At 44.5% G+C, this 25,807-nt stretch overlaps 1 protein-coding gene and 1 pseudogene across 3 annotated transcripts; one reads left to right on the forward strand and one right to left on the reverse strand.

Moving 5' to 3' along the window:
- Positions 1–266: 266 nt before the first annotated feature.
- On the reverse strand, positions 267–23,094 carry LOC133246630 (GTPase IMAP family member 4-like). 3 transcript variants are annotated; one of them, XM_061415133.1, is made up of 4 exons: positions 23,060–23,094; positions 7,727–7,795; positions 4,983–5,036; positions 267–1,974 (listed from the first exon to the last, which is right to left on the reverse strand). In XM_061415133.1, exons 3-4 carry the CDS (start codon positions 5,020–5,022, stop codon positions 1,055–1,057), a joined length of 960 nt encoding a protein of 319 aa, XP_061271117.1. In that variant the 5' UTR covers positions 5,023–5,036; positions 7,727–7,795; positions 23,060–23,094; the 3' UTR covers positions 267–1,054. The 3 variants fall into 3 exon arrangements, with proteins under 3 accessions (XP_061271117.1, XP_061271116.1, XP_061271115.1); XM_061415132.1 differs by lacking the exons at positions 7,727–7,795; positions 23,060–23,094 and adding an exon at positions 7,302–7,680; XM_061415131.1 differs by lacking the exons at positions 7,727–7,795; positions 23,060–23,094 and adding an exon at positions 7,061–7,254.
- On the forward strand, positions 9,301–12,208 carry LOC133246945 (sulfate transporter-like; annotated as a pseudogene).
- Positions 23,095–25,807: the final 2,713 nt, after the last annotated feature.

Below are 25,807 nucleotides of genomic sequence, written 5' to 3' on the forward strand. Positions count from 1 at the left end.
GTCTCAGAAACCTCGGTTACACATAATTTCTACCAACATAATGGATGAATCCAAGGAGAATGTAGACTTTGACTGACAGAGGCGTTGAGAATGTGGCTCAAATCTTCCAGGGTTGGGGGGAAAGGGGAGGGGAGATGTCTGGAGGGTGGACCAAGTCTACACCAAAATCATCTTGAACTTTAAAAAAAAAAACTGAAATTCATCCCTGTGTTCTTAGAAAGAGTAGTGGTGCTTTTCAAGAAAAAAAAAAATCCAATTTGCACAAATATGGGAGAACAGAAAAGTTTTATTAAAATAACAATAAGCAAACAATTCATCTGCATGGGGCAGCTGTTAGTTTCACAGGAAAAGGAGAGAACTGGTTATTCAGCAAACTGTTTGTTGGTCAAAGACTTCCTACAGATACATCTGAACACACCAAGCATTATTCCCTTATCTGTTGAATATGTTTTGTGCCATTTGGCATTTCAGGTAGTTAAGTTCTGAAAGATCTATTTGCCAGAGAACCTTTGTTAGTAATGGTCAGCTGATAAGGAACAATTTGAGGCCTTCAGTAAAATTATAAGTGAACAAATTTCCATTCATCTAGAAAGATTTCTATCAGTATCTCCTTCTGTAAGTTTAACTAATGGAAAGAATTGATCTTTCTAATAAACTATAAGGGTAAGATGATCAATGCTGTCTAAAGACAAAATAAGTGAGAAAAAGCTGTAAGGGAAGATCACCCACCAATCTAGAAAGAATCTAGCGGAGAAATCTTTTCTAGGGATAAAGAGAGAAAGCTTGGGGTCATCTTTGGTCTCCTGCATTCCCTGTCTTGGTGTCTCTGAGGAAGAATTCACAAATAAGGAGCATCAATACTTTCTGCTTTGGAGTTTCACAAGTTGAGAATATATCCCTTTCCTGTTAAATCAATCAAACATATACCAATTATCAATACTGAACTTACTCTCCTTAGCCCTGAGAGTCTCAGAGAAAAAGGAGAATGCTCTGAGTTACGTGGGGCAGGACCACCCCAAAATATGCAGGAAATATAGAAAGATTTTCATGAAGTTTAATCCCTAAACAGAGGGAAGACAAAGGAAGCAACCTGTAACAAGGTATAGATGATTTCAAATATCTTATTCTGACGCAAAACATCATCTCTGGCTGTTTGCTGCCTTGAAACCCAGTGAGCCTCCATTTCTGCCAATTGCCTTTCCATTTCCACCTTCCGCTTTTGCTGTTCTAGTTCATCCTTCAGCTTCCTGATTTCCTCTTCAAGCTCCTGTTTTATCTGAGCTTTCACTCTCTCGAGCTCTGCTCTGTAATATTCTTGTAACACTTGGATTTGTTTCTGAATCTCCTCCTCGGTCTTCTGATACAGGCTATTCGTGTAGTATCGACCATTGCACTTGTCCACCACATCCTGGACCAGGGCCAGCAGCTGCTCCCTCTGGTTCTCCTGCTCAGCTCCTGTGGCCTTGTTGTTGAAAACACAGTAACGATCTCTGAACTCACGAATCAGCTCTCGGATGGCTGTAGGAGCGTGCTTTAAGTAATCACGGAAATCCATGCCTTTTAAGTCATCTTTCCAGGTGAATAAGAGAATTATGTGTTCCCTAGCTCTCTCTCCAAACATCGTCAGGATCTTCTCTGTGGCTTTCTGGTCTTCCAGCGTGTAACGGCCCACTGGGATGACCAGGAGCAGAGCGTGAGGCCCCGGGGAGGTCAGCACCATGCAGCGGGTAATCTCCTTGAGAGTTTCAGAGTCTGGGACCTCCGTGTCAAAGAGGCCAGGTGTGTCCACGATGACAACTTCTCTCCCCTTCCAGGTGCTGCTTCCTTTCTCACAGTGCTTGGTGATGGATACAGCCGAAAAGCTAGACGGAAATACTTCCTCTCTGAGGATGCTGTTTCCTGTTGCGCTTTTTCCTGCCCCAGTCTTACCCACTAAGACAAGTCTCAGCTGGGAATCTCTGGGGTTTGCAAGCCCTGGAACATCAGGAAACAGAAGACCCAGTGTTAGAATGAACTTCAAATGTCTCCGCTGCAAGGCTCCGGCCCACTAAATAAATATTCAACCCTGAATGTTCATTGGAAGGACTGATGCTGTAGCCGAAGCTCCAATACTTTGGCCACCTGATGCAAAGAGCAGACTCACTGGAAAAGATTTTGATGCTGGGAAAGTTTGAAGGCAAAAGGAGAAGCGGGTGGCAGAGGATAAAATGGCTAGACAGCATCACCAAATCAATGGACATGAATTTGAGCAAACTCCAGGAGAGAGTAGAAGACAGAGGAACCTGGCAAGCTGCAATCCATGGGCATGACTTAGCAAGTGAACAACAGTAACAACAGGTATTTTTCAGGATCCCTTTCAGCTTCTTACTCTGACCTTGTGGAAGCAAAAGCTCATAGAGGAGGAAACAATGTGATTAAGAAGAGGACTCTGAGTTGCTACCAGTAGCTGTTCTTCATAAGATAGGGGATAACACAAAATTGACTATGCATATTCGACTTCCTAGGAAAGTTGAAAGTTAATATCAGAGCAGTAGAGCACAGCAATTGAAACCTGAATTTAAACACCAAATCATCTACCAGCTCTTTCTGTGTTTGTATTTAGCAAGTCTCTGCATATCTCTGCAATGTGTCTATAAAGTCAAAGCCCCCTGGATTTGTCAGGCATAGACCCAGGACCAGAGGGAAGGCAATTGACAGTCACATGTGAAAGCCTGTTTTTCCGAGAAGGCAGACCTTGCCAGGTGGCCCTTGAACTTAAGGGTCTGATTCCTGCATGAGGAATCCTATGTTATATTTACTCATTTCTGCTTTGAGACAATGCCTACTTTATCCCACATACAACATCATAGACACTGTTACCAACTCCAGGTTATTTTCAGAGGCATCACCATTCACCCAGGCCCTCAGACTAGAAACCTAGGAGTCACCCTTGACTCCCCTCTTTCCCCTACCTTCCAGACCCAACCCATCAGCATGTTCTCTTGGCTCCAAATCTGTTCACCTGTCTCTGCTTTGAAGATCATCATTCCAGTCCAGATTCCATCACCACCCCTGCCTCAGCAGTCTCCTAACAGGTGTCTCCACTTCTACATTGTCCCTTTCAGTCTATTCTGTGAGGTGGGCTAATCTTTAAAAAATATCAATCATGCTTGGGGCTGGTGCACTGGGATGACCCAGAGGGATGGTATGGGGAAGGAGGAGGGAGGAGGGTTCAGGATGGGGAACACATGTATACCTGTGGTGGATTCATTTCGATATTTGGCAAAACTAATACAATATTGTAAAGTTTAAAAATAAAATAAAATTTAAAAAAATATATCAATCAAACAGAACCAGGAACTTGAGGAAACCCCTACTGTGATGTCCACAAAATCTGTAGTTAATCTCCATCTCCCACACACTTTCTGATGAAGTGTTTGCTGCTGCTCCCTGAATCCCTAAGACAGAGTTTTACCCATTTCAGAACCAGAATCCCGGGATAAAAGAAGTAACCCAATGCTGCAAACACTGGATATGGGATGGCTAAGATTTATCTAAAAAAAAATGTACATAAGAATTCAGAGTATTCTTAATAGTTAGCCTCACAATAGAAGCTCCAACCTAAGGAGATCCCAGGGCATTGGTTGGCCTTAGAGAGAGGGTATAGGAAATTCATGGCCTGGCAGTGAAAAGGCACCAAGGACAGTGCCAACACCACAACCATTGCCCAATGCTGATATGTGGCCAATGGATGGCAAACTCTGAAGATGGCAGCCATAGCCACGAAGGAGTCCATCTCTGCACTCGTGCCTTTTGGGAAGGTGGATTCTCAGCTCCTCTCATCAGGGTGCTGAGTCTGTTTCTCCAACCCTTCAGTCTGACTGGGCCATGTGACTTGCTTTGGATCATAGGATCATGAAAACATGGTTAAGCAGAGAATCCAAAAGCACTGACACATTGTGCTTTGCCTTCTCTTTCTGATTTTTGGAACCCTACACCTGCCCTGGACTAGCCTACTTGGTGAGGGCACAAGGCCCTGTTATCCCTGTCTGCCTGGCCGACCCAGAGCTTGCTGACCACCAGACATGTCTGTGAGGCTATCCAAGATATTGTGTTGCATCCTGAACCACCAGCTGAGCACCCACACATGAGTCAATCTGGCTGAGATTAGCCAGGTTGGTCCAGACCCAAGCACAGCCCAGTTCAGTCGCTCAATTGTGTTCGACTCTTTGCAACCCCATGAATCGCAGCACACCAGGCCTCCCTGTCCATCACCAAGTCTTGGAGTTCACTCACACTCACGTCCATCGAGTTGGTGATGCCATCCAGCCATCTCATCCTCTGTAGGCCCCTTCTCCTCCTGCCCCCAATCCCTCCCAGCATCAGAGTCTTTTCCAATGAGTCAACTCTTCGCATGAGGTGGAAGTGACCCTCAAAATTAAGAGCCAACTAAATGGTTGCTGTTTTAGGTTCCTAAATTACAGGGTGATTTGCTGAACCAGCAAAAGCTCAAATGATAGAATCTATTCCTAGGATAAAGGGGTAGAGGGAGGGTTATATGAGAAACGGAGTGATCAGTCTGTTGAGTGTGTTTCTTAGAGTGAGGCCACTGGGAGCGGGGAAATTAGGGGCCTGAATGAGGCATTGATCACCCCCACGCTCCTCCTTCCCAGTCCTCTCGGGCTGAAGAGAGGGGCAGAGAAACCACCTGGGAGGCCACAGCCCCTGATCCACGTGCCCACATGGCAGGAAGTAGCAAGTAGGAAACCTCATCAAGCCCGGGAGCAGGCAGGACATTGGAACTCTCCTCCTGCTCGCTGTTAAGCTACATCACAAGGAGGATGGATAGAGGGTGGAGAGAATGAGAAAGCAGAGCAAATGAGGGGAAAATGAGAAATGTGGTTGAAGATGTTTCACTCTTGTACAGGTTGGCTGGATGACAGGGCAAGAGAGTCCCAGCCCTCCCCACCAAGCCTGGCTGCCCTCCCCAAGCAGCCTCTCACCGTGGCTGGTCCTGCGTTCGCTGAGGTACTGGGCTGCCATTGTGGTTTGGATTCCTGGGAATAGAGAGACAGAACTATGTTATGTCAGGGAAATGCAGAACAAACCAGAAACATTGACCTCCTGTAAACAACACTTTCTTCATAAACTTGCTGCTCGATCTCTCCTCTATTTCTCAATACTTCTTAATTCTGCTTTCAGTCTCATTTTCAGACTGTCAAGTTTCTTTACACAGATGTTAGTGCTTCAAGTGCCTCCTTGGCACTGGTTCTGGGTGCCCCTCCCGCCTCTATTCAATTATTGCTCTGAATGCCATTTATATGTAGTCTGCAGCCTGGACCCTTCCCAGTGTTACAACCTTTTCTATCCCAGTCAAATTCTCCATTTGGCAATTTTGTGGGCATCTCCAACCGATTTGGATAAAATGAAACCCTGACTTCCATCCCTGGCCTAACTCAAATTTCAGTAAGTGGCATCACAAAATGGCTCATGAAGAACCTCGGGGTCATCTCTGAAACACTTCTTTCCTCACTTGCTCACAGTCCATCACCAAATCCTATAGATTTTAGTTCCCCAAATGAAAAAGTATCCATTTCTCCCCATCTCCATGTGAATCCAATCCTATCATTTGATTGCAATGTAGTAGGCTCCCAAATGATACTGTATCTTCAATCCCTCCTCTACACAATAGTCAGAGGCCTTTTTAAAATTTGTAATCAAAGGATAATTGCTTTACAGCATTGTGTTGGTTTCTACCAAACATCAACATGAATCAGTCATAGGTTTACCATGTTCGCTCCCACTTGAACATCCCTCCCACCTCCCTCCACATCCTGCCCCTCTAGGTTGTTACTGAGCCCCAGTTTGAGGTCCCTGAGTCATACAGCAAATTCCCATTGGCTATCTATTTTACATATGGTAATGTATATTTCCATGTTACTCTCTATATACATAGTCAGATGTCTTTTTGATATTTGGTTTTTTTCTCGTTTAGATTTTTTAATGGATTGCTTTTGTTTTTTATTTTTCAAATAGTTGAAAGCCCTTGGAATGATCCCAAAGGCCTTGCACGATCAATTTCTCTCTCTCTCTCTCAAAAAGCTTTAATCATACTGGCCTCCTCAGTGTCCCCTATATCCCCTAAGCTCCCCCCAGCTCTTAGATCTTTGAGGAGCACCTCCCCCTCCCTGGAGTACTCCCACCCCCACCCAATGGCCAACTGGTTTCTGCTCAGCCCTGAGGCCTCAGTGTTTTGTTATTTCTCCAGAGGGGGCCTCTCCACCCACATCATCAACCAACAAGACAGGTTTGGTCTGAAGTTTGTTCTAACTACACCCTAGAGTTTCTATAGAATACATACCACAATAGGAAGTGGTTTGATTTTTTTTACTGTCTCCTTGTAGACTGCTAGCTTTGTGATGGTGAACTGTCTGTGTCTTGCATACCCCCTTATTCCCGAGGAAGAAAGCACAGTATTGGACAAAGCATGGATCTCAAAAACTATTTGTTTAATGAATTACTTGATTAAAAAATACCCCACTGTTTCTTGCCTCCTCTGTGATTGAGCTTTATATCTCGCCTGCATCTGGCTGTGAAAAAACTTATCTTTTACTTATTAAAACCACATTGCTCTTGAAACATTGCATTACATTTTAGATGCTTTCTTTTATCACTACCTACTAAGGTTGGGCAATGGAGAAAGCCATTTGAAGAATTCTTAGCAGAGCAGATTTTAACTAGAACAGGCTGAAAATGCTATTTGCTAAAGATAGAGTCATCTGGTAGGAATGCATCAAATACAAATTTGAAGCACTTTCTTTTGAAAGTCGATTAGGAATAAGAGTAGGAAATAGCTTCTTATAAACTGGGAACTGATATCACCGAATTTTAAAGAATAAGCTTTGTTCATAAAGTTCATGTTGGTTGTGGGCGTTAGGAGAAGGAGTAAGATACCAGAAATAGGAACATACAAGGTTTGGGTTATTTCTTAAAGTCTGCTGTCCAGTCTGTGGACTCTGCTTCAGCATTCTTTAATGCTGTTCTGTTTATCCTAGTTCAGATATTAAACCAGAGGACTGACCTTGTCTACACACTGACACTGGATGGCTGAATTCTCCTCCTACTGTTTAAGGAACAAGCATCAGTGGGTCCCCTGCTTCTCCTGAATGGTAGACAGTAACATGGGTTGGCATCTCCCTCCTCCTGTCTTCTAAAAGTTTCTCTTCCCCAACTAGGGGTGAGGCCCAGGAAGAGACTGTCCCTGAGGAGGCAGGTCCAAAGGGGCAGCTCTGAGCAGAGAGTTAACTGGGTAACAGACTCACTGGTCCTGCTCTGCGTGCTGGTTTTGCAACAGGGGAAGTGCTGAGCTGTGCCTCTTACATCTCCTCGAGCTCTTCTCAACACCAGCTTCCCACAGAATGAATTCTGTCTGCTTGGTCAATGCTAATCCTGAAAACTTCAAGTTTTCTTATAAATTCTATGAATGGTGAGAGGAATCATTTGTTTGTACAAGTATCCTCTGAGCCATCACCATGGAAAGAGGCATCAATTTGTAGGGCTCAGCCTTCAAAACAGATTGCAGCCTAAAATCATCAAAAACAGCAAACAGAAACCCAATGAGAAATATATTCTGAGAGCAAGTTTGCAAGGAGATTTAAGATACAGATCCAGGGGAGGAGTCCCCGTCCATCAAATCACACATTTCCCTCCCTCCCTCTCACCCCCACAAACACACCTCTTTCCTTACCTAGAAAATCTGGGGTCTGCTCCCTTCTCTTACTTTGAAGACAAGGCTGAACCAGGAGGTGATGCAAAGCTATTAAAAGGAGGAGACAGGAAGTGAGGGAGGAGCCATCCAAACTCACCCAAAAGACCTGCTGCCCCTGTGATCATCCAGGAGAGTTAGAACTCTTTGCAAAGATGAAACTGTTTTGTGTGGTTCCATATGGTTGCCCTGAGCCACATGGGTTATTAAGCTCATGAAATATAAGAAGTGTAATTGAAGAACTGATTTTTAAATTTTATTCCAAATTGTCTAATTGAAAGTTACAGTTGAATGGCCACACCTGCCTAGTCACTACCATACTAGGCCTTGCAGAGATTACAAAAGGGAGGGAAACAAGATGGGTCACGCTGTGAAAGTCGAGAAAAAACTACTGGGTCAAAACCAGAGTGCTGACGCTCAGAGTGTGGCCAAGATGGCAGGGTAGGAAGACCCTGAGCGTAACTCCTCCTATGGGCATGCCAGAATTATAAGCATCTAGAAAATAACTATGATCTAAGAACTAGTAGAAAAGATTTTCCACATCTAAAGGTAAAAAGAAGGAACCACAACAAGACAGATAGGAGGGAGTAAGGTCAAGACCTGCATCCCTAGGTAGGTGACTCACAAATGGGAAGATAATCACAACAACAGAGGTTTTCCCCAAGGAGCAAGGGATTGGGCCCCACTTCAGGCTCCCTGGAGGGGGGGTGTCCTGCACTAGAAAGATGAGCCCCCAAAATATCTGACTTTGTTGTGTCATTGCTAAGTTGTGTCTGGCTCTTTGTGACCCCATGGATGGTAGCCCGCCAGGCTCCTCTGTCCATGGGATTCTCCAGGCAAGAATCCTGGAGTGCATAACCATTCCCTTCTCCAGGGGATCTTCCTGACCCAGGGATTGAATACACGTGTTCTGCATTGCAGGCAGATTCTTTATGACTGAGCCACCTGAGAAGCCCCAAAACATGTGACTTTGAAGGCTACAGGACTTATGCATGGGAGAGCGAGAAGGCATGGAAGCAGAGACCCCACTCTCAAAGGGCATGGACAAAATCTCTCATGCTCTGAGACCCAGTGCAGAAGCAGTGATATGACAGAAGCTTGAGGGAGACCCACTTGCTGATCTTGGAGAGCTGCCCAGAGAGGCAGGAGGCAATTGTATATATATATTTTTTTTTTTCAGGGATTGGAAGAATCAATATTGTGGAAATGTCTGTAACGATACTGTTCTACACTATCCAATGTAATCTACAGACTCAATGCAATTTCTATCAAATAACCAGTGGCACTTCTCACAGAATTAAAACACAAAATTTTACTATTTGTATGGGAACACAAATGACCCTGGATAGCTAAAACAATCTTGCCAATAAAATGAACATGGAAGAAGAGGATAAATTCTTAGAAATGTACAATCTCCCAACAGTGAACCAGGAAAAAATCAAATATATGAATAGACCAATAACCAGTTCTATAGTCTCCCTATTGGGAAATCTAACCGGGTCTCCCACTTGACAGGTGGGGATACTGGTAAAGAATCCACCCACAATGCAGGAGACCAGGGTTGAGAAGATCCCCTGGAGAAGGAAATGGCTACCCACTACAGTATTCTGGCCTGGAGAATTCCTTGGACTGTATAGTCCATGGGTTCACAAGGACTCGGACACAACTGAGTGACTTTCACTTTCACAATAACTAATCATGAAACTGAATGTGTTATTCAGACCAAGAAACAAAGTCCAGGACCAGATGGCTTCACAAGTGAATTCTATCAAACATTTATGAAAATGTTAGCAGCTATCCTCCTCAAATGATTTTTAAAAATTGCCGAGGAAGAAATACTTCCGAACTCATTGTATGAGGCCAGCATCACTCTGATATCAAAATCAGAAAAGATAACACACAAAAAGAAAAGTATAGGCCAATATCACTGATGAACATATATGCAAATGTCCTCAACAAAATATCAACAAACCATGCTGGGCTTTCACTCTAGAGTCACCTTCTGCACCTCCTAGATGGTGCTTGCATGCCACTCCCCTGCCCTGCCTGGCTGGGCCCTCCTCTTCCAGGGACCAGGCAATGGGTGGGCAAGGGGTCGATGGGTTAAAGGGACGCTGGCCTGGAGGTGGGCTGCCTCTGCCCACACCACCTTATCCCCTCAGTCCCGCCATGGTGGAAGATGCTCCTTGAAGGCAGGTTGTGTGTGGGTGGCCCAGAATCAAGCAGTTTGGAAAAGTCTCTTGACCCAGAAATCACAGAGAGCTATTCCAAAGTAGAAGGAATGCACTCAAACTAGCTTGGCCTGAAGGTAGAAAGTGAGAAGAGAGTCCTGCACCAGTTGCATTGAGAGATGAAGAGCTCCTATGTGAATTCGCTGATCTGATTTCTTGCTCAGCGAGGCTGGAACATCTATCTCCAGAAATGTCTTTGAAAAATAAAAAGCAAGATAACCTTTCATCTGAGGACTCCGTTAAAGGAAATAACCAATACAGGTCTCATGTAGGATCCCCCCTGGAGCATGAAGAGGAATCACGTAACAACTTTCAGCAATTTGAGACCAATGATCATTGCAGACCTTATCCTAGGGTCCGCTTGGAGCCTTAAGAGAAACCAGATACTAACTTCAGGCAATTTGCCACAAAAACCTACAATTTCCAGTGCAATCCAACCAAACCCCAAAATATCATTTTTGGTTTCCTTCCTGTTTTGCAGTGGCTCCCAAAATGTAATCTGGAGGAAAACATTTTAGGAGATGTGATGTCTGGCTTGATTGGGGGCATCTTGTTGGTGCCCCAGCCCACTGCTTATTCTCTCTTGGCTGGCCAGGAAAATACCGATGGTCTACACACATCTTTTTTTGTCGTCTCACTTTACTTCCCATTGGGTCCTCCATCACATCTCTGTGGGCATCTTTGGAGTGTTGTGCCTTATGACCAGTCAGCTGTAGTTGACTGAGAATTGTACAGAGCTGGCAGTGACACTGCCCATGTTGCTCCTTCTTTGGGAATGGTTTCAGGTGGGAACACACTATTAAGCCAGACATCAGGCAAGATATGTAACACAAGTAGCTATGACATTATAGTTGACAGTATGGTCACCTTTAAGGTTGGAGTTTTTCAGGCAGCAATGCGCTCTATCAAGTGGGCTTTGTTTCAGTCTCTCTCTCAGATGCCTTGCTGAGTGGATTTGTCACCTGTGCCTCCTTCACAGCTGTTACATCTCAGGCCAAGTATCTCCCTGGACTCAGACTCCATTGGAGTAATGGTGGGGATTATTCATTAGTGAAAGTGAAAGTGTTAGAAGCTCAGTCATATCTGACTCTTTGTGACCCCATGGACTGTAGCCCACCAGGCTCCTCTGTCCATGGGACTTCTCCAGGCAACAATACCGGAGTGGGTTCCCATGCCCTCCTCCAGGGTATCTTCCTGACTCAGAGATACACTCTGCGTCTCTTAAGTCTCCTGCATTGGCAGGTGCATTCTTTATCACTAGTGCCACCTTGAAAGCCAAATCCCTGGAGAGCCCTAAGTAAATTTAAGAATCTGCCCAAGATGTGGTGCTTTCCTGGAAGCTCAGCTGGTAAAGGATCCGCCTGTGATGCAGGAGACTCCTGTTCAGTCCCTGGGTTGGGAAGATCCCCTGGAGAAGGGGACGGCTACCCACTCTAGTATCTAGAGAATTCCATGGATGATGTGGAGGATTAACTGAATGGATACAGTTATCTCATTTGGTACTGTGCTGTCCTCTGAACTAAGTACTGAAATAGGCCTGCTTATTGGAGTTGGTTTTTCTTGTTTTCGCTCATCCTCTACACTCAGAAGTCAAAGACTTCATTGCTTGGCCCAACAAAAAAGCCTGAAATCTTTGAATCCATGTCTGCCTACAAGACCTGTCAGGCTAAGTCAACCATCAAGGTTGTCCACTAGAAATCCACTCTCTATTACATGAACAGAGAATATTTTAAATCTTTTTATAAACCACCACCCCCCAATCCAGTCTTAGTAACCAGTTAAGTTCAGTCACTCAGTTGTGTCCGACTCTTCGTGACCCCATGGACTGCAGCCCGCCAGGCCTCCCTGTCCATCACCAAATCCCAGAGCTTGCTGAAACTCGTGTCCATTGAACCAGTGATGCCATCCAATCATTTCGTAGGCAGCTCAGAAGAAGGTATCAAAGAAAAAGATCAAAAGGGAAATAGCCGCTCTCAGTGGAATCCAGGATGAAGTTTCAGTGCAACTTTCCCATTCCTTAGAGTTCCACACCATCGTGACTGACTACAGTGCAATACAGCTTTTAGATCCAGCAGGGATCCACATGATGAAAGAAGTTCTCAGGGTTTATGAAACCATTCGCATCCAGGTTCTGCTGGCTAAGTGCAATCCCTCTGTGAGGGACTCCCTGGCCCAGGGAGAGTACTGGAGAAAAGAAGAGGAAAATCTCTTTTACAGTGTATGTGAAGAATGACTTTTGCAGAAGACTCTCAAAACTCGAAAGATGTTCCCACTGGTCTGAGCTTTTTCAGTGATTGAGAAAGTAGATGGAAGGAAGGAATACTGTGTAGCCAGTTGTTTAAAAGTTCAAGTGTGCAGCATGTTGTACCGTGGACCTGGAAATTGTCCCCTCCTGGAGATTTTGGCCTTTTGGCTGGACAGAACTCTTCCTTTGAAGCTGATGGCCGTCGTCAATACATAAATGCAGCAGAGCTTTTATTTAGGCAGAATCAAAAAGAAGAAACTACCGAGGTTTTCAGCTTTCTTGCACATATGGAATTATATGAGTATCTGTTGAATTGAACTGTAATTCAGTTCAGAGGCTCAGTCATGTCTGACTCTTTGTGACCCCATGAATTGCAGCACACCCGGCCTCCCTGTCCATCACCAACTCCCACAGTTAACTCAAACTCATGTCCATCGAGTCGGTGATGCCATCCAGCCATCTCATTCTCTGTCGTCCCCTTCTCCTCCTGCTCCCAATCCCTCCCAGCACCAGAGTCTTTTCCAATGAGTCAACTCTTCACATGAGGTGGCCAAAGTACTGGAGTTTCAGCTTTAGCATCATTCTTTCCAAAGAACACCCAGGACTGATCTCCTTTAGAATGGACTGGTTGGATCTCCTTGCAGTCCAAGGGACTCTCAAGAGTCTTCTCCAACTGTAGAGTAGCCCCCAGATTTAATGACCATCTTGTTTTAGGAGATAAGCATCTGGACTCTTCCTTTCTTAGGAGGTGAAGGGGTAAAGATGGCATTTACATGAGAAGTCCTGGAGCCTGTTTGGCAGGGTTCCCTAGAGAGGGAGTAGAACGGATGTAGGGAAAGAGTACTGTGTCTGGTCCTGCAAGAGCAGGTCAAGAGGCTTCCCGAGTGCAGGTTAGTAATTAGACAAGCTTGTGTTCACTTTGGGCTTCCCTAGTCCTTGTCTTCCCTGACCACCCCGCCCTGCCACCCCCAGATGGCACTCAGGTCTCTGACAATTCATCTCAGGCAAAGTCTTACCAAGAGTCTAATGGCTAAGCAGGTTTGCAAAATCCTACCAGCCAGCCGAACTTTATACAGAATACTCTTGACGATACACTTGATGCTTTTAGTCAGCCTTTTTGTTAGGGTAAGTAGGTAAGAAAAGAACTCCTCAAAATCAGCCAACCCAATGAGAATCCTCCCTGTCTCTTCTGTGATCCCTACCTGTCCCTGTTTCTGAGGACTTCTTCCCATTAAGCGCTGTGTGCTTCCCATGGAATCTGTCCTAAACTGCTGTATCTGATGAGCAGTGAGTAACGAGTTGGCCAGGCAAAAGGTAAAATGCTGGCTGGGTAATTTTGTGTAGCCTTTACTTTTTTTTATTTGGCTGCACTCGGTCTTTGCTGCTGCACCTGGGCTTTTCTCTAGTTGCAGAGAGTAGAGCTAACCTCCAGTTGCAGGGAGTGTGGGTTTGTCTTGCTGGGAAGCATGGGCTCTAGGGCACGTGGGCTTCATTAGTTGTGGCACAGGAGCTCTAGAGCACAAGTTCAGTACTTGTGGCACACAGGCTTAGTTGCTCTGCAGTATGTGAGATCCTCCCAGACTAGGGATGGAACCTGTGTCTCTTGTATTGGCAGGAGGATTCTTTACCACTGAGCCACCAGGGAAGCCCATATGTAGCCTTTTAAATGAGCCTGAAGCAAATTGTTCAGGATAGATTGCAAAAAGGCATGATTGACAGCTTCCCTTAAGAATTTATTTATTTAGCAGTGAGTTGTTTTTTCCTTCCCATGATATTTTAGCAAGGGTCAACTGGGAATTGACAGTCTTTTGCATATTGAGAAGCTGCTGGTCGTCTTTATTTACTCAGCAAGAAAAATTTATTGTAACCAATGGAAAAGAATGAACGTAAGTGTAGTCTGCTTCCCAAAGAACATCAATAATTAATCTGCAGATGTTTTTAGTGAAAACAGAGTGAAAGCTTACTGCCATGCACCCTATTGATATACAAAGAATACTGATGACAGTGACAGCTTTCAACTCTATGAAACAAGGTGAAAGTGAAAGTCACTCAATCATGTCCAACTTTTTGCGACCCCATGGACTGTAGCCCGCCAGGCTCCTCTGTCCATGGAATTCTCCAGGCAAGAATACTGGAGTGGGTTGCCATGCCCTTCTCTAGGATGTCTTCCCAACCCAGGGATTGAACTCGGGTCTCCTGCATTGCAGGCTCTTTGGATCCTCTAAAACTATTATGTAAGAGGATTTAGAAGCATCACATTCATACAACCCAGATTCTGTGGGTGAATTATTTATGATAGCTGATCACAGGTTGTGGCATAGCAAGATTTCCTTTTCAAAAGCAAGTACGCCCAACATTGAAAGCTTAAAGTTCTGTATCTGGGCTTTTATGGGTGAAGAAAATAAACAGATTTTCCAAAGCTAGGACTAGGAGACTAGTTTATGTGAAAATAAATAGCACACTATTTTAAACAAATGAGATAAAAATAGCAAAAATGCAACATCAATTTTAACCCACTCCTACATTCTAAAATGACTACTGGTTTTTCCAGTAGTCATGTATGGATGTGAGAGTTGGACCATAAAAATGGCTGAGTGCCAAAGAACTGATGTTTTTTAACTGTGGTGTTAGAGAAGACTCTTGAGAGTTCCTTGGACTGCAAGGAGATCAAAAAAGTCAATCCTAAAGGAAATCAATTCTAAATAGTTATGAGAGGGATTGATACTGAGGCTGAAGTTCCAATACTTTGGCCACCTGATGCAAAGAGCTAACTCATTGAGAAAGACCCTGATGCTGGAAAAGATTGAAAGCAAGAGGAGAAGGGGAAGAGGATGAGATGGTTGGATGGCATCACCAACTCGTTGGACATGAGTTTGAGCAAGCTCCAGGAGTTGGTGATGGACAGGGAAGCCTGGCATGCTGCAGTCCATAGGGTTGGAAAGGGTCAGACACCACTTAGTGACTGAACAACAACAACATTCTAAAATGTTAAAGTATTCATGAAAAGCAAAACTTATGAGTAGAGCACCTATTAGAGGGGGAGACTTAAAAAAATTTTTTTTTATATTTTGTATTGGAGTATAGCTGATTAAGGAGTGGGACACTTTTAAAATATCTTTTTTGTTGGCTCCATAAATTGCAAGTGTTGCTTCTCTTTGGGGAGAGCTCTGCCCATCATGAAAAACGCCTTTCTGTTATTAAAGCAAAGCAGTTTCTCATGAGCTAGATTTCTGTTTTGAGGTGATTGACATCATGATTCCATGTCATAGTGTCCTGAGTGTTGACATCCTTTTAGAACTTAAGTCTAGAAATTCAGAAATGTTAGCTGCTCTTTGTATTTGTCTTTTGTTCACTGTTTGTAGCCAATATTTGCTCTTTCTCTTCAGTCTTATGAATAGTAAAATTAAAAAAATTAGCAAACCAAATCAAATAATACATTAAAAGGGTCATATACCGAGATCAGGTGGATTCATCCTATGGATATGAGGATTTTTCGATTTCTGCAAACCAGTGTGATATGCCATGTTAACAAATTGAAGAATAAAAAAAAATTCAATTATCTCAATAGATGTAGAAAAACTTTTTGATAAAATTCAGCATCCATTTATAATAAAAAATCTCCAGGAAGTGGACATAAAGGGAACATCAGTTCAGTTCAGTTCATTTCAGTCACTCAGTTGTGTCCAACTCTTTGCAACCCTATGAACCGCAGCACACCAGCTCTCCCTGCCCAGCACCAACTCCTGGAGTCCACCCAAAACTGTGTCCATTGAGTCGGTGATGCCATCCAACCATCTCATCCTCTGTCATCCCCTTCTCCTCCCACCTTCAATCTTTCCCAGCATCGGGGTCTTTTCAAATGAGTCAGCTCTTTGCATCAGGTGGCCAAAGTATTGGAGTTTCAGCTTCAACATCAGTCCTTCCAATGAATATTCAGGACTTATTTCCTTTAGGATGGACTAGTTGGATCTCCTTGCAGTCCAAGGGACTCTCAAGAGTCTTCTCCAACACCACAGTGCAAAAGCATCAATTCTTTGGGGCTCAGCGTTCTTTATAGTCCAACTCTCACATCCATACATGACCACTGAAAAAAACCATGGCCTTGACTAGATGGACCTTTGTTGACAAAGTAATGTCTACCTCAACACAATAAAGGCCATATATGACAAACCCATGGCTTTCCTGGTGGCTCAGTGGGAAAGAAGCCACCTGCCAGTGCAAGAGATGTGGGTCCAATCTCTGGGTGGGGAAGATCCCTTGGAGAAGGGAATGGCTACCCACTCCAGGTGTTCTTGCCTGGGAAGTCCCACAGACAGAAGAGCCTGGCAGCTACAGTCCACCGGGTCCCAGAAGAGTTGGATATGACTTAGTGACTAAATAACAATGACAAACCCATAGCAAACATCATAGTCAACAGTCAAAAGCTGAAAGCACTCAGTCTAGGATCAGGAGCAAGTTGATAATGCCCACTCTTGCCACTTTGGCTGAACATAGTTTTGGAAGTCCTAGCCACAGTAATCAGAAAAGAAAAAGAAATAAAAGGAATCTACATCAGAAAGGGAGAAGTAAACCTGTCACTGTTTGCAAATGACATGATACTATATATAGGAAATCCTAAAGAAAACTACTAGAGCTCATCAGGGAGGTCAGTGAAGTGCAGGATACAAAATTAATACAGAGAAATCTGTTGCATTTCTATACACTAACAAAGAACTATCAAAAAGAGAAATTAAGGAAACAATCCCATTTATCTTTTCATAAAAAAGAAATAAATACCTAGGGGTAAGACTTCACTTTGACTTTTCACTTTCATGCATTGGAGAAGGAAATGGCAACCCACTCCAGTGTTCTTGCCTGGAGAATCCCAGGGACAGGGAAGCCTAGTGGGCTGCCGTCTATGGGGTCGCACAGAGTCGGACACGACTGAAAAGACTTAGCAGCAGCAGCAAGTCTACCTAAAGGAGATGAAAGACCTGGACTCCGAAAACTATACCACATTGATGAAAGAAATTGAAGACAACACAAAGAGATAGAAAGACATATCATGTTCTTGAATTGGAAGAATTAACATTGATAAAATGACCATACTACCCAAGGTGATTTACAGATTCAATGCAATCCCTATCAAATTACCAATGGCATTTTTAAAGAACTAGAAGAAATAATTTAAAAATTTTGTATGGAAACACAAAAGATTTTGAGAAGTCAAAACAATTTTGAGAAAGAACAAAGTGGGAGGAATTATGCTGTCTGTAATCAAAACAATATCAACAGTAATCAAGACAGTATGGTATGGGAGCAAAAACAGACACATAGATTAATGAAATGACCCAAATCAGCCAAAATATTGCACAAGGCCTCAAATTCCTTGGAGGTTTCACATTCCTTATCACCCTAGTCCTCCACTAAGGCTGAGAGAGCCAAGCAAAACCTAAATGAAACTCTGACCAAATTAACAATTGAACTTCATCATGATTGGACTAAACTCCTCCCTTTAGCCCTCTTAAAGGTCCGGGCCTTACCAAAAAAACCCTCTAAATATCAGTCCATTCGAGGCCACTTATCAGAGGCCGATAGTACCTTTAGGACCCTCCCCTCCCAGGACGGTCCCAAACTGCCATCCCACCTTCCTTTTCCCTTACTTGCCCAGATATGAGATGCCCTTTGGCAACATATGGATTACCTTGACCACTCTCCAATTTTCCATACCCATCCCTCCAAATAGGAGACAAAGTCTTTATGACAGTTCAGTCCCGCTCAGATCTAACCCCTAAATGGCAAGAACCCTACACGGTAATTCTGCTGACCCCTACCGCTGCAAAATTAAAAGAAATCACCCCTTGGGAGCACATCACTCAGCTAAAAAAGGTTATGCAGCCCAATGATGAGAATGCTTACAGACTAATACTTATCAAGTTTCTCACACAGACTCTACAACTCTAAAGTTCTCATGGCTTCCACCGACAGATGAGCCTGTCGGTTTCACGGTTACAATTATTTCTGGAACAACTCCCGGCAGGTATCTGGGTCTCGAGTCTTCAAGGATCCACATTTGAACACGTTGATGATTACATCTTCACCCTGTGGCTGCAGGGAACCATTTGTAATTTTATCCTTTTGAAATCCAATTTTTCTCCATAGTCAGTCCAGCTCAGTTAAACATTTTTACTCTCCTAGTTCACTTTCATCAAGAGGCTCTTTAGTTCTTCTTCATTTTCTGCCATAAGGGTGGTGTCATCTGCATATCTGAGGATATTGATATTTCTCCTGGCAATCTTGATTCCAGCTTGTGCTTCTTCCAGCCCAGCATTTCTCATGATGTACTCTGCATAGAAGTTAAATAAGCTGGGTGACAATATAAAGCCTTGACATACTCCTTTTCCTATTTAGAACCAGCCTGTTGTTCCATGTCCAGTTCTAACTGCTGCTTCCTGACCTGCATGCAGGTTTCTCAAGAGGCAGGTCAGGTGGTCTGGTATTCCCATCTCTTTCAGAATTTTCTACAGTTGATTGTGATCCACACAGTCAAAGGCTTTGGCATAGTCAATAAAGCAGAAATAGATGTTTTTCTGGAACTCTCTTGCTTTTTCCATGATCCAGTGGATGTTAGCAATTTGATTTCTGCTTCCTCTGCCTTTTGTAAAACCACCTTGAACATCTGGAAGTTCAAGTATTGCTGAAGCCTGGCTTGGAGAATTTTGAGCAATACTTTGCTAGAGTGTGAGATGAGTGCAATTGTGCATACCAGTCTATCTTATATTCACTTACCCAAATGTTGGTTAGCATCTTCTTATCTTTTTTCTTTCCTCTGACCCAAGAATTCTTTCAAAACCCTAATCGCAATTATCTACTCCGGACCCTTAATTTAAACCATACTCTCAATGCTTCTAACTCACGATTGGCTAAAGACTGCTGGATATATCTATGCATAATTCCTCTGGGAGATTCAGCCCTCCCCATATCCATCCTCGACTGGACCACTAGTAACATATCCTTACATGACTCATATTGTGGGGAGCCTTTATTCATCTCATATCTTAAACATCTTCACACGAGTGATCAAATCTGGAATTCGGACAAATTCTTAGAATATTTACTCACTGACCTTCCCTCCTACAACAGAAAACCTCCAATATGAGGCCCTATCACCTAGAAAGTAAGACTATTACAACCAGCTCCTTTTTGCATATTTAGAAATTCCCAAAACAGTTCATATGACCAATCCTTGGGCATAATCCCTAAACCCATGTGTAACCATACCTTCACTTTACTCTTTGCCACTGGAAAAGCTATATATAATATTTCTGGTCCTACAGGACAATCTTTATGTGTTATAGGACGATTTCCCTCAGCATAGTCCTCCACTTCTCCCATCGTTGGGGCCACTTTAGCAGGGTCCCTGACCATTCTTCAACGAATGATCCAACCCCCTTCCCCTTGACTCCTCTTCGCCATCTACTTCAGCTGTTGTATTGAGACACCTGGCCTGTTGTTCTTGTGTGCGACATCTACATACCTCTGTTTACCTACTAATTGGACTGGAACCTGCACCCTGATATACTCCAGTCTTAACATTTTTATAGGCCCCAGTGATCAACCCCTACCTATTCCTTTCATTCCCAAGCAAATGAAATGAGCCATTCATTTCATTTCCCTCTTAGTCAGTCAGTCAGTTCAGTCACTCAGTCGTGTCTGACCCTTTGCGACCCCATGAATCGCAGCATGCCAGGCCTCCCTGTCTATCACCAACTCCCGGAGTTCACTTAGACTCACGTCCATCGAGTCAGTGATGCCATCCAGCCATCTCATCCTCTGTCACCCCCTTCTCCTCCTGCCTCCAATCCCTCCCAGCATCAGAGTCTTCTCCAATGAGTCAACTCTTCGCATGAGGTGGCCAAAGTACTGGAGTTTCAGCTTTAGCATCATTCCTTCCAAAGAAATCCCAGGGCTGATCTCCTTCAGAATGGACTGGTTGGATCTCCTTGCAGCCCAAGGGACTCTCAAGAGTCTTCTCCAACACCACAGTTCAAAAGCATCAATTCTTCGGCGCTCAGCTTTCTTCACAGTCCAACTCTCACATCCATACATGACCACTGGAAAAACCATAGCCTTGACTAGACGGCCCTCTGTTGGCAAAGTAATCCCTCTGCTTTTCAATATGCTATCTAGGTTGATCATAACTTTCCTTCCAAGGAGTAAACGTCTTTTAGTTTCATGGCTGAAGTCACCATCTGCAGTGATTTTGGAGCCCCCAAAAAATAAAGTCTGACACTGTTTCCCCATCTATTTCCCATGAAGTGATGGACCAGATGCCATGATCTTCATTTTCTGAATGTTGAGCTTTAAGCCAACTCTTTCACTCTCCACTTTCACTTTCATCAAGAGGCTTTTTAGTTCCTCTTCACTTTCTGCCATGAGGGTGGTGTCATCTGCATATCTGAGGTTATTGATATTTCTCCCGGCAATCTTGATTCCAGCTTGTGCTTCTTCCAGCCTAGCGTTTCTCATGATGTACTCTGCATAGAAGTTAAATATGCAGGGTGACAATATACAGCCTTGACGTACTCCTTTTCCTATTTGGAACCAGTTTGTTGTTCCATGTCCAGTTCTAACTGTTGCTTCCTGACCTGCATACAAATTTCTCAAGAGGCAGGTTAGGTAGTCTGGTATTCCCATCTCTTTCAGAATTGTGTACAGTTTGTTGTGATCCACACAGTCAGGAATAGCGGCTGGAATTGGAACCGGAACTGCCAGCCTAACCACCTCCATCCAAAACTATCAGGCACTATCTAAAGACCTATCAGACAGCCTCCAGGAAATGCCCCAATGTCTAATAACTGTTCAAAATCAACTTGATTCCTTGGCGGCTCTAGTGTTACAAAATAGAAGGGGATGAGATCTACTCACTGTAGAAACGGGAGGTTTCTGCCTTTCTCTGGATGAATGCTGCTGCTTCTATGCCAACCAGTCAGGTGTTGTCCAGGAAGCTGCAAAAAAACCCTACAGATCGAGCCTATCAAATTGGCCAGAGATTAAGCCACCTCTGGCAGTCATGGTTGGCGGATTGGAACTGGATGCCTTGGGTTTTGCCCCTTCTTGGACCATTCATGTTCATTATCCTCCTATTTACGTTTGGACCTTGTTTCTTTAATCTTTCCAGGGATTCCTCCAGGACTGAATTTGAGCCATTTCTCGAGATCAAGTCAAGACTGTTCTTCTGTTTGAGACCCTGGCAGCTAGGATAGAAAATCAACATTATGGGCCTTAGACTTCCTTCCTCCCAGACCACAAGCCCCGGCCCCTCATTTAGCACAAAGAAGCCCTGAACATTGACAACGCCCATCTCTCTTTCTCTTTCTATATATTCCTTAGGGTCCGGAATGAAGGAAAGCTACCTGGCTCAAAATAACCTAGAGTTAAAACTCCCCTCTAGGTCCTCCCCACCATTTTATACAGAATAAAGAACTTTCTACCTGAAGAAAGGAATGAACATGAAGATTGGTTACGTTCAGCTCCCAGCCAATCCCAGTCTGTGGCCCGTCTCAGGAGTTCCTTGCCCCAGTGGTTGAAAGTGAACTAATCAAAAGCAATCTTGAGGAAAAACAGACCCCCTCAAAACAATATATCTCTGCATACATATGTTTTCCATATATACCGCTCTCTTCTTGACTTAGTGCAGCAGTTCCCCTGGTCTGACTGTTGCACCTTCTCACCTTATTAAAGGTGATCTGTTTCTGTAGAGTATCAGTCTCATTCTTTCTCCGAACCTTGCCTTCTCTAGTTCCTTTACCTTACAATGACTACATCAAAAAGCCAAGAAACAACAAATGTTGTGAGGAAGTGGAGAAAAGGGAACCTCATGCACTATTGATAGTATTAGGTAGTTAGAATAGGAAACAGGAGTCCAAAATGGAGGTGGCTAAAAGACAAGGAAGGGGAAAGCCCATGAAAATAGAACAAAGCAAGGTCAAAGGAACGTCCAAGGACCTGAGTGAGGACCTCAGGTAGAACAAACAACATTCCTGTCTAGCCCAGTTTATATAGGGCATGCCCACGGGGAGGAAAAAAACAAATGAAAAGAGGAGCCAAAGGGCTCTCTCTCACTCTCGCTCTCTCTATCTCTTTCTCCCACCTGTTGGCTCGCATCTTTGGGTTGACATGCCCTCACGCCTGGATGATGGATTTTCCTGCTATTTTCTAAATACAATAGAGGTGTAACATGGAGCTGTAACACTGATTTGTCTAAGAGCTACAACACGGTCTGTTAGATACCTGAGAGCTATAACACAGTCTGCCCAAGACCCGAGAGCTGTGACGAGCTGAGGACTTTAATGTCTGTCACTTCAAATCTTTGTTGTGATGAGACAGAACCGAGGAGCATACACTCACCTGATATCTATGGTGCCATGACTCGGATTTACCCTGGCTGAAAGAACCTCCGTGTGGCCCCAGGAAGGTGGAGGCCAAGCACAGCAGGAGCCCAACTCAGCAAAAGCTCCCACAGTAGAAGCAGAACAGTAAGAAACCTAAGTTCAAGGGAACTGACAAGAGGCCCATCGTGCTGGAAACTGGGACAGAGAAAAACGAACTCAGCAGAAAGCTCACGCAGCTCAGTCTCAGATTCCAGAAGACCTCCGGTTAAGGTAGGAGGTCCTCGCTCCTATGGCTGTAGGGACATATGCCTAATGAAATCTCATTTCCTTTACAATCTCTAGTTTCTTGTTTCCTCAAACCCCCCGTGAACAGATGGGCAGCAGTGGGCACAATTGAGGGACTCTCGAGAGGCTACTCTTTGGTACGTCCCAAAGGCACTATATGCTGGGCCCCAGTAGCTGTTACCCAAGCCAGTGGGGGTTCTTCTGTCCTTACTCTTCTTTGTGCCAAGGATCAGGCCAATGAAAACTGTGAGCACCAGTAAGATTTGAGATATTTAGCAGAATTTTCAGCAGGCTATGAAGGGGATTCCTTGGCATGGTTTTCCCACTGCTTTTTCCTCCTGTCCTTCAGATCTCTCCTGAGACTTGAGCCTGGCCAAAACCCAGAATGCCTGGCTTCAGGACCTAATGAAGCTCAGGCTCTGATGTCTCATTGCAAAAATTCAGTGAGAGACAAAGCAATAAGTAAGAGGTGGATTTGTTAGGATTCAGAGAGAAGCGCAGTCTTCAGGGTGTGGGCCATTGCTGAGGACAAGGGCTCTGGCCATGGAATGCTGCCTGGCTAGGTTTTGCTAGCCAAAATGAATTCATATGCTGATGAGGGGGAGGATCATCCCAACCATTGGGGAATCACCCCCTCCTCCACCTTTTGACAGTGCCTTGGAGCTCTGGGTGTGTCTTTTGGCTTACAGATTGGGGATTAAGGTTTACTTGAATTTGACTTGTCATCTTGGACCCAGTTGATTTTAATCGATTTACATTATGTCCCTGTGCTATGTGCTTCTTTCAAAGGTCGTGCCCTGCCCCCTTCCCTCCTGTTTCATGCTCTTTTCCTAAGCCCCATCCAGGCCCACAATGTCACCTCTACAATCTTCTGGAGGGACAACCAGAAAATAGCTGGCCCTTGGAAGGGAAATACTGTATAATATCCAATCCATCTAGATATTCAAGCCTTCATCTTCCATGTTTCCTACAAAGTGTGCAACATCAGCATCTCTCAGTGAACCCCCTAGGGTGGGGGACAGGCACACAATGCCTGCTATAAGTCCATCAGTTGGCATCCCTTCAAAGGCAATTGGACTTCCAGGGATAATGTTTGCCACTTTGGGAGTTAGCCCTGCAGGCCGTTTGGGCTCAAACCCTTACCACCATTCTCCTAAATTTACAATAATACCCCTGGATCAAATCTCCACTCCACTTTTACGGAACATTTGGTCTGTTGCCTCTTGACAAATTTGTTCTTAAGCCAATGACTAACTCCTACAATCAGGACCCTGCCCCCTTGTAGGCAATGTTGCTCCACCCAGCCTATTATTAAAATACCTTCATGTCCCTAACAGGGCCAGATAACCCACTCATTTGTCACTACTTCCGTTATTACCTAACGTGGGTCTATGACAACGAAATATTTACCTGTGGAGACACCCTAACCTGCTCTTAAGGAGGACTAGGGGAAGAAATCAATGACTTAAATCCCTTAGAACAGTAAGAGGACAAGGCTTGTGACTGTTTCACTGTTTCCCAGTCTCAGGGCACAGGCTTGGATTGCTTTACATCATGATATCTATTCCCATCTGTCGTGAACAAACTGGCAATGAGTTAAAATCACAACCTCTTAATCCTACCCAGCACTGGTCATGCTGGAGACCTTGGAGATGCCCAACTCCAGTCTGGGGGTCCCAGGAGGTCAACCTGCCTTGACCTGCCTAGGGGTCTGGTCCTCGAAAGGTTGTCACACCTAAACCTGCTCAGGGATCTGCCAGTCCAGGGGTCCCAGGAGGTCGTCACACCTCGACCTGCCCAGGAACCCAATTCTCGGGAGGACCTCGAGCCTTGACCTGTCCGGGGATTTGATCTCCAGGAGGCTGTCATGCCTCAGCCTGCCTGGGGATCTTCACCCTGACCTGGGGATGCCTGGCTCTCAGGTTGCAACAGTACTGGGTAGGATAAGCTTCAGAATGACTCACCCCTAAGAAAGTCCACCCATGGAAATAAAAGGAAGCCTATTACTTGTGGGACTATGCCCAGTCTCAGCAATAACTCGAGAGCCCAATGAGAACCCCATTGCCTTTCTGGAAAGGCTAAAAGAAGCCCTCCAAAAGTTTACCAATCTGGACTTAGACTCTTACGAGGGACAGGTGATTTTAAAGGACAAATTCCTGTCCTAGTGTGCATCAGATTAGCAGCAGGACCCTGCTTCTCCTTTAGATGAGATGGTCCAGACAGATGAGATGGTCCACCAATACCTTTTATAACAGAGAACAGGAGAAGGAGGCCAAGGCCCAGGAGAGGGAGAGAAGGAAAGAGACAAGGCATGCCCAGATGCTGGCCGCCCTACACGGAAGCCCTATTTCAAACCCTGAGTCCTTAAAGGACAAGGCACGAAGCAAATGCCTAGTCTGTAGGCAGATGGGGCATTAGGCCAAAGAGTGTCCAAGCCGTGACAAGTCTCCTCAAATGGCTTGCTACAAATGCCATCAACTGGGACATTGGGTGGCACTTTGCCCTGAGGACCCAAGAGCCTCAAGGTCAAGCACCAAGCCTTCCCTCACGATGGTTCAACAGGACTGAAGCAGTCCACCTCAGCCAGCCCACCTGTCACAGATAACCACCATGAGGATGGAGCCAAGGGCACAATTGGATGAGGCAGATAGGTCCGAGAATTTCTTGGTTGACACAGGGACTGCTACTCTGTCCTGACTTCCTACTCGGGAGCCTTCTCCTCCCATATCTGTACTAGTTTGGGTGCTCCAGGAAAAACAATTACAAAAAGATTCACTTGAGGACTTCTTTGTTGCTGGGATGGACAAATATTTTCCCGCCAGTTTCTGGTGGTCCCTGAGTGTCCTACTCCCTTAATGGAAAGAGATACACTCACTAAACAGGAGACCACCCTTGTGATGGGAAGCTTTTCAGCCCCTAGAGCCCTACA

This window comes from Bos javanicus, chromosome 4 (genome assembly GCF_032452875.1).
Source record: "Bos javanicus breed banteng chromosome 4, ARS-OSU_banteng_1.0, whole genome shotgun sequence".
NCBI lineage: Eukaryota > Metazoa > Chordata > Mammalia > Artiodactyla > Bovidae > Bos > Bos javanicus.

Excerpts from the sequence above, each read along its gene's own strand:
- LOC133246630 (XM_061415133.1), bottom strand. The coding sequence starts at position 5,022 with ATGGCAGCCCAGTACCTCAGCGAACGCAGGACCAGCCACG. Across the intron at positions 1,975-4,982 it reads CGAACGCAGGACCAGCCACG|GGCTTGCAAACCCCAGAGAT; the intron begins GTGAGAGGCTGC and ends CTGATGTTCCAG.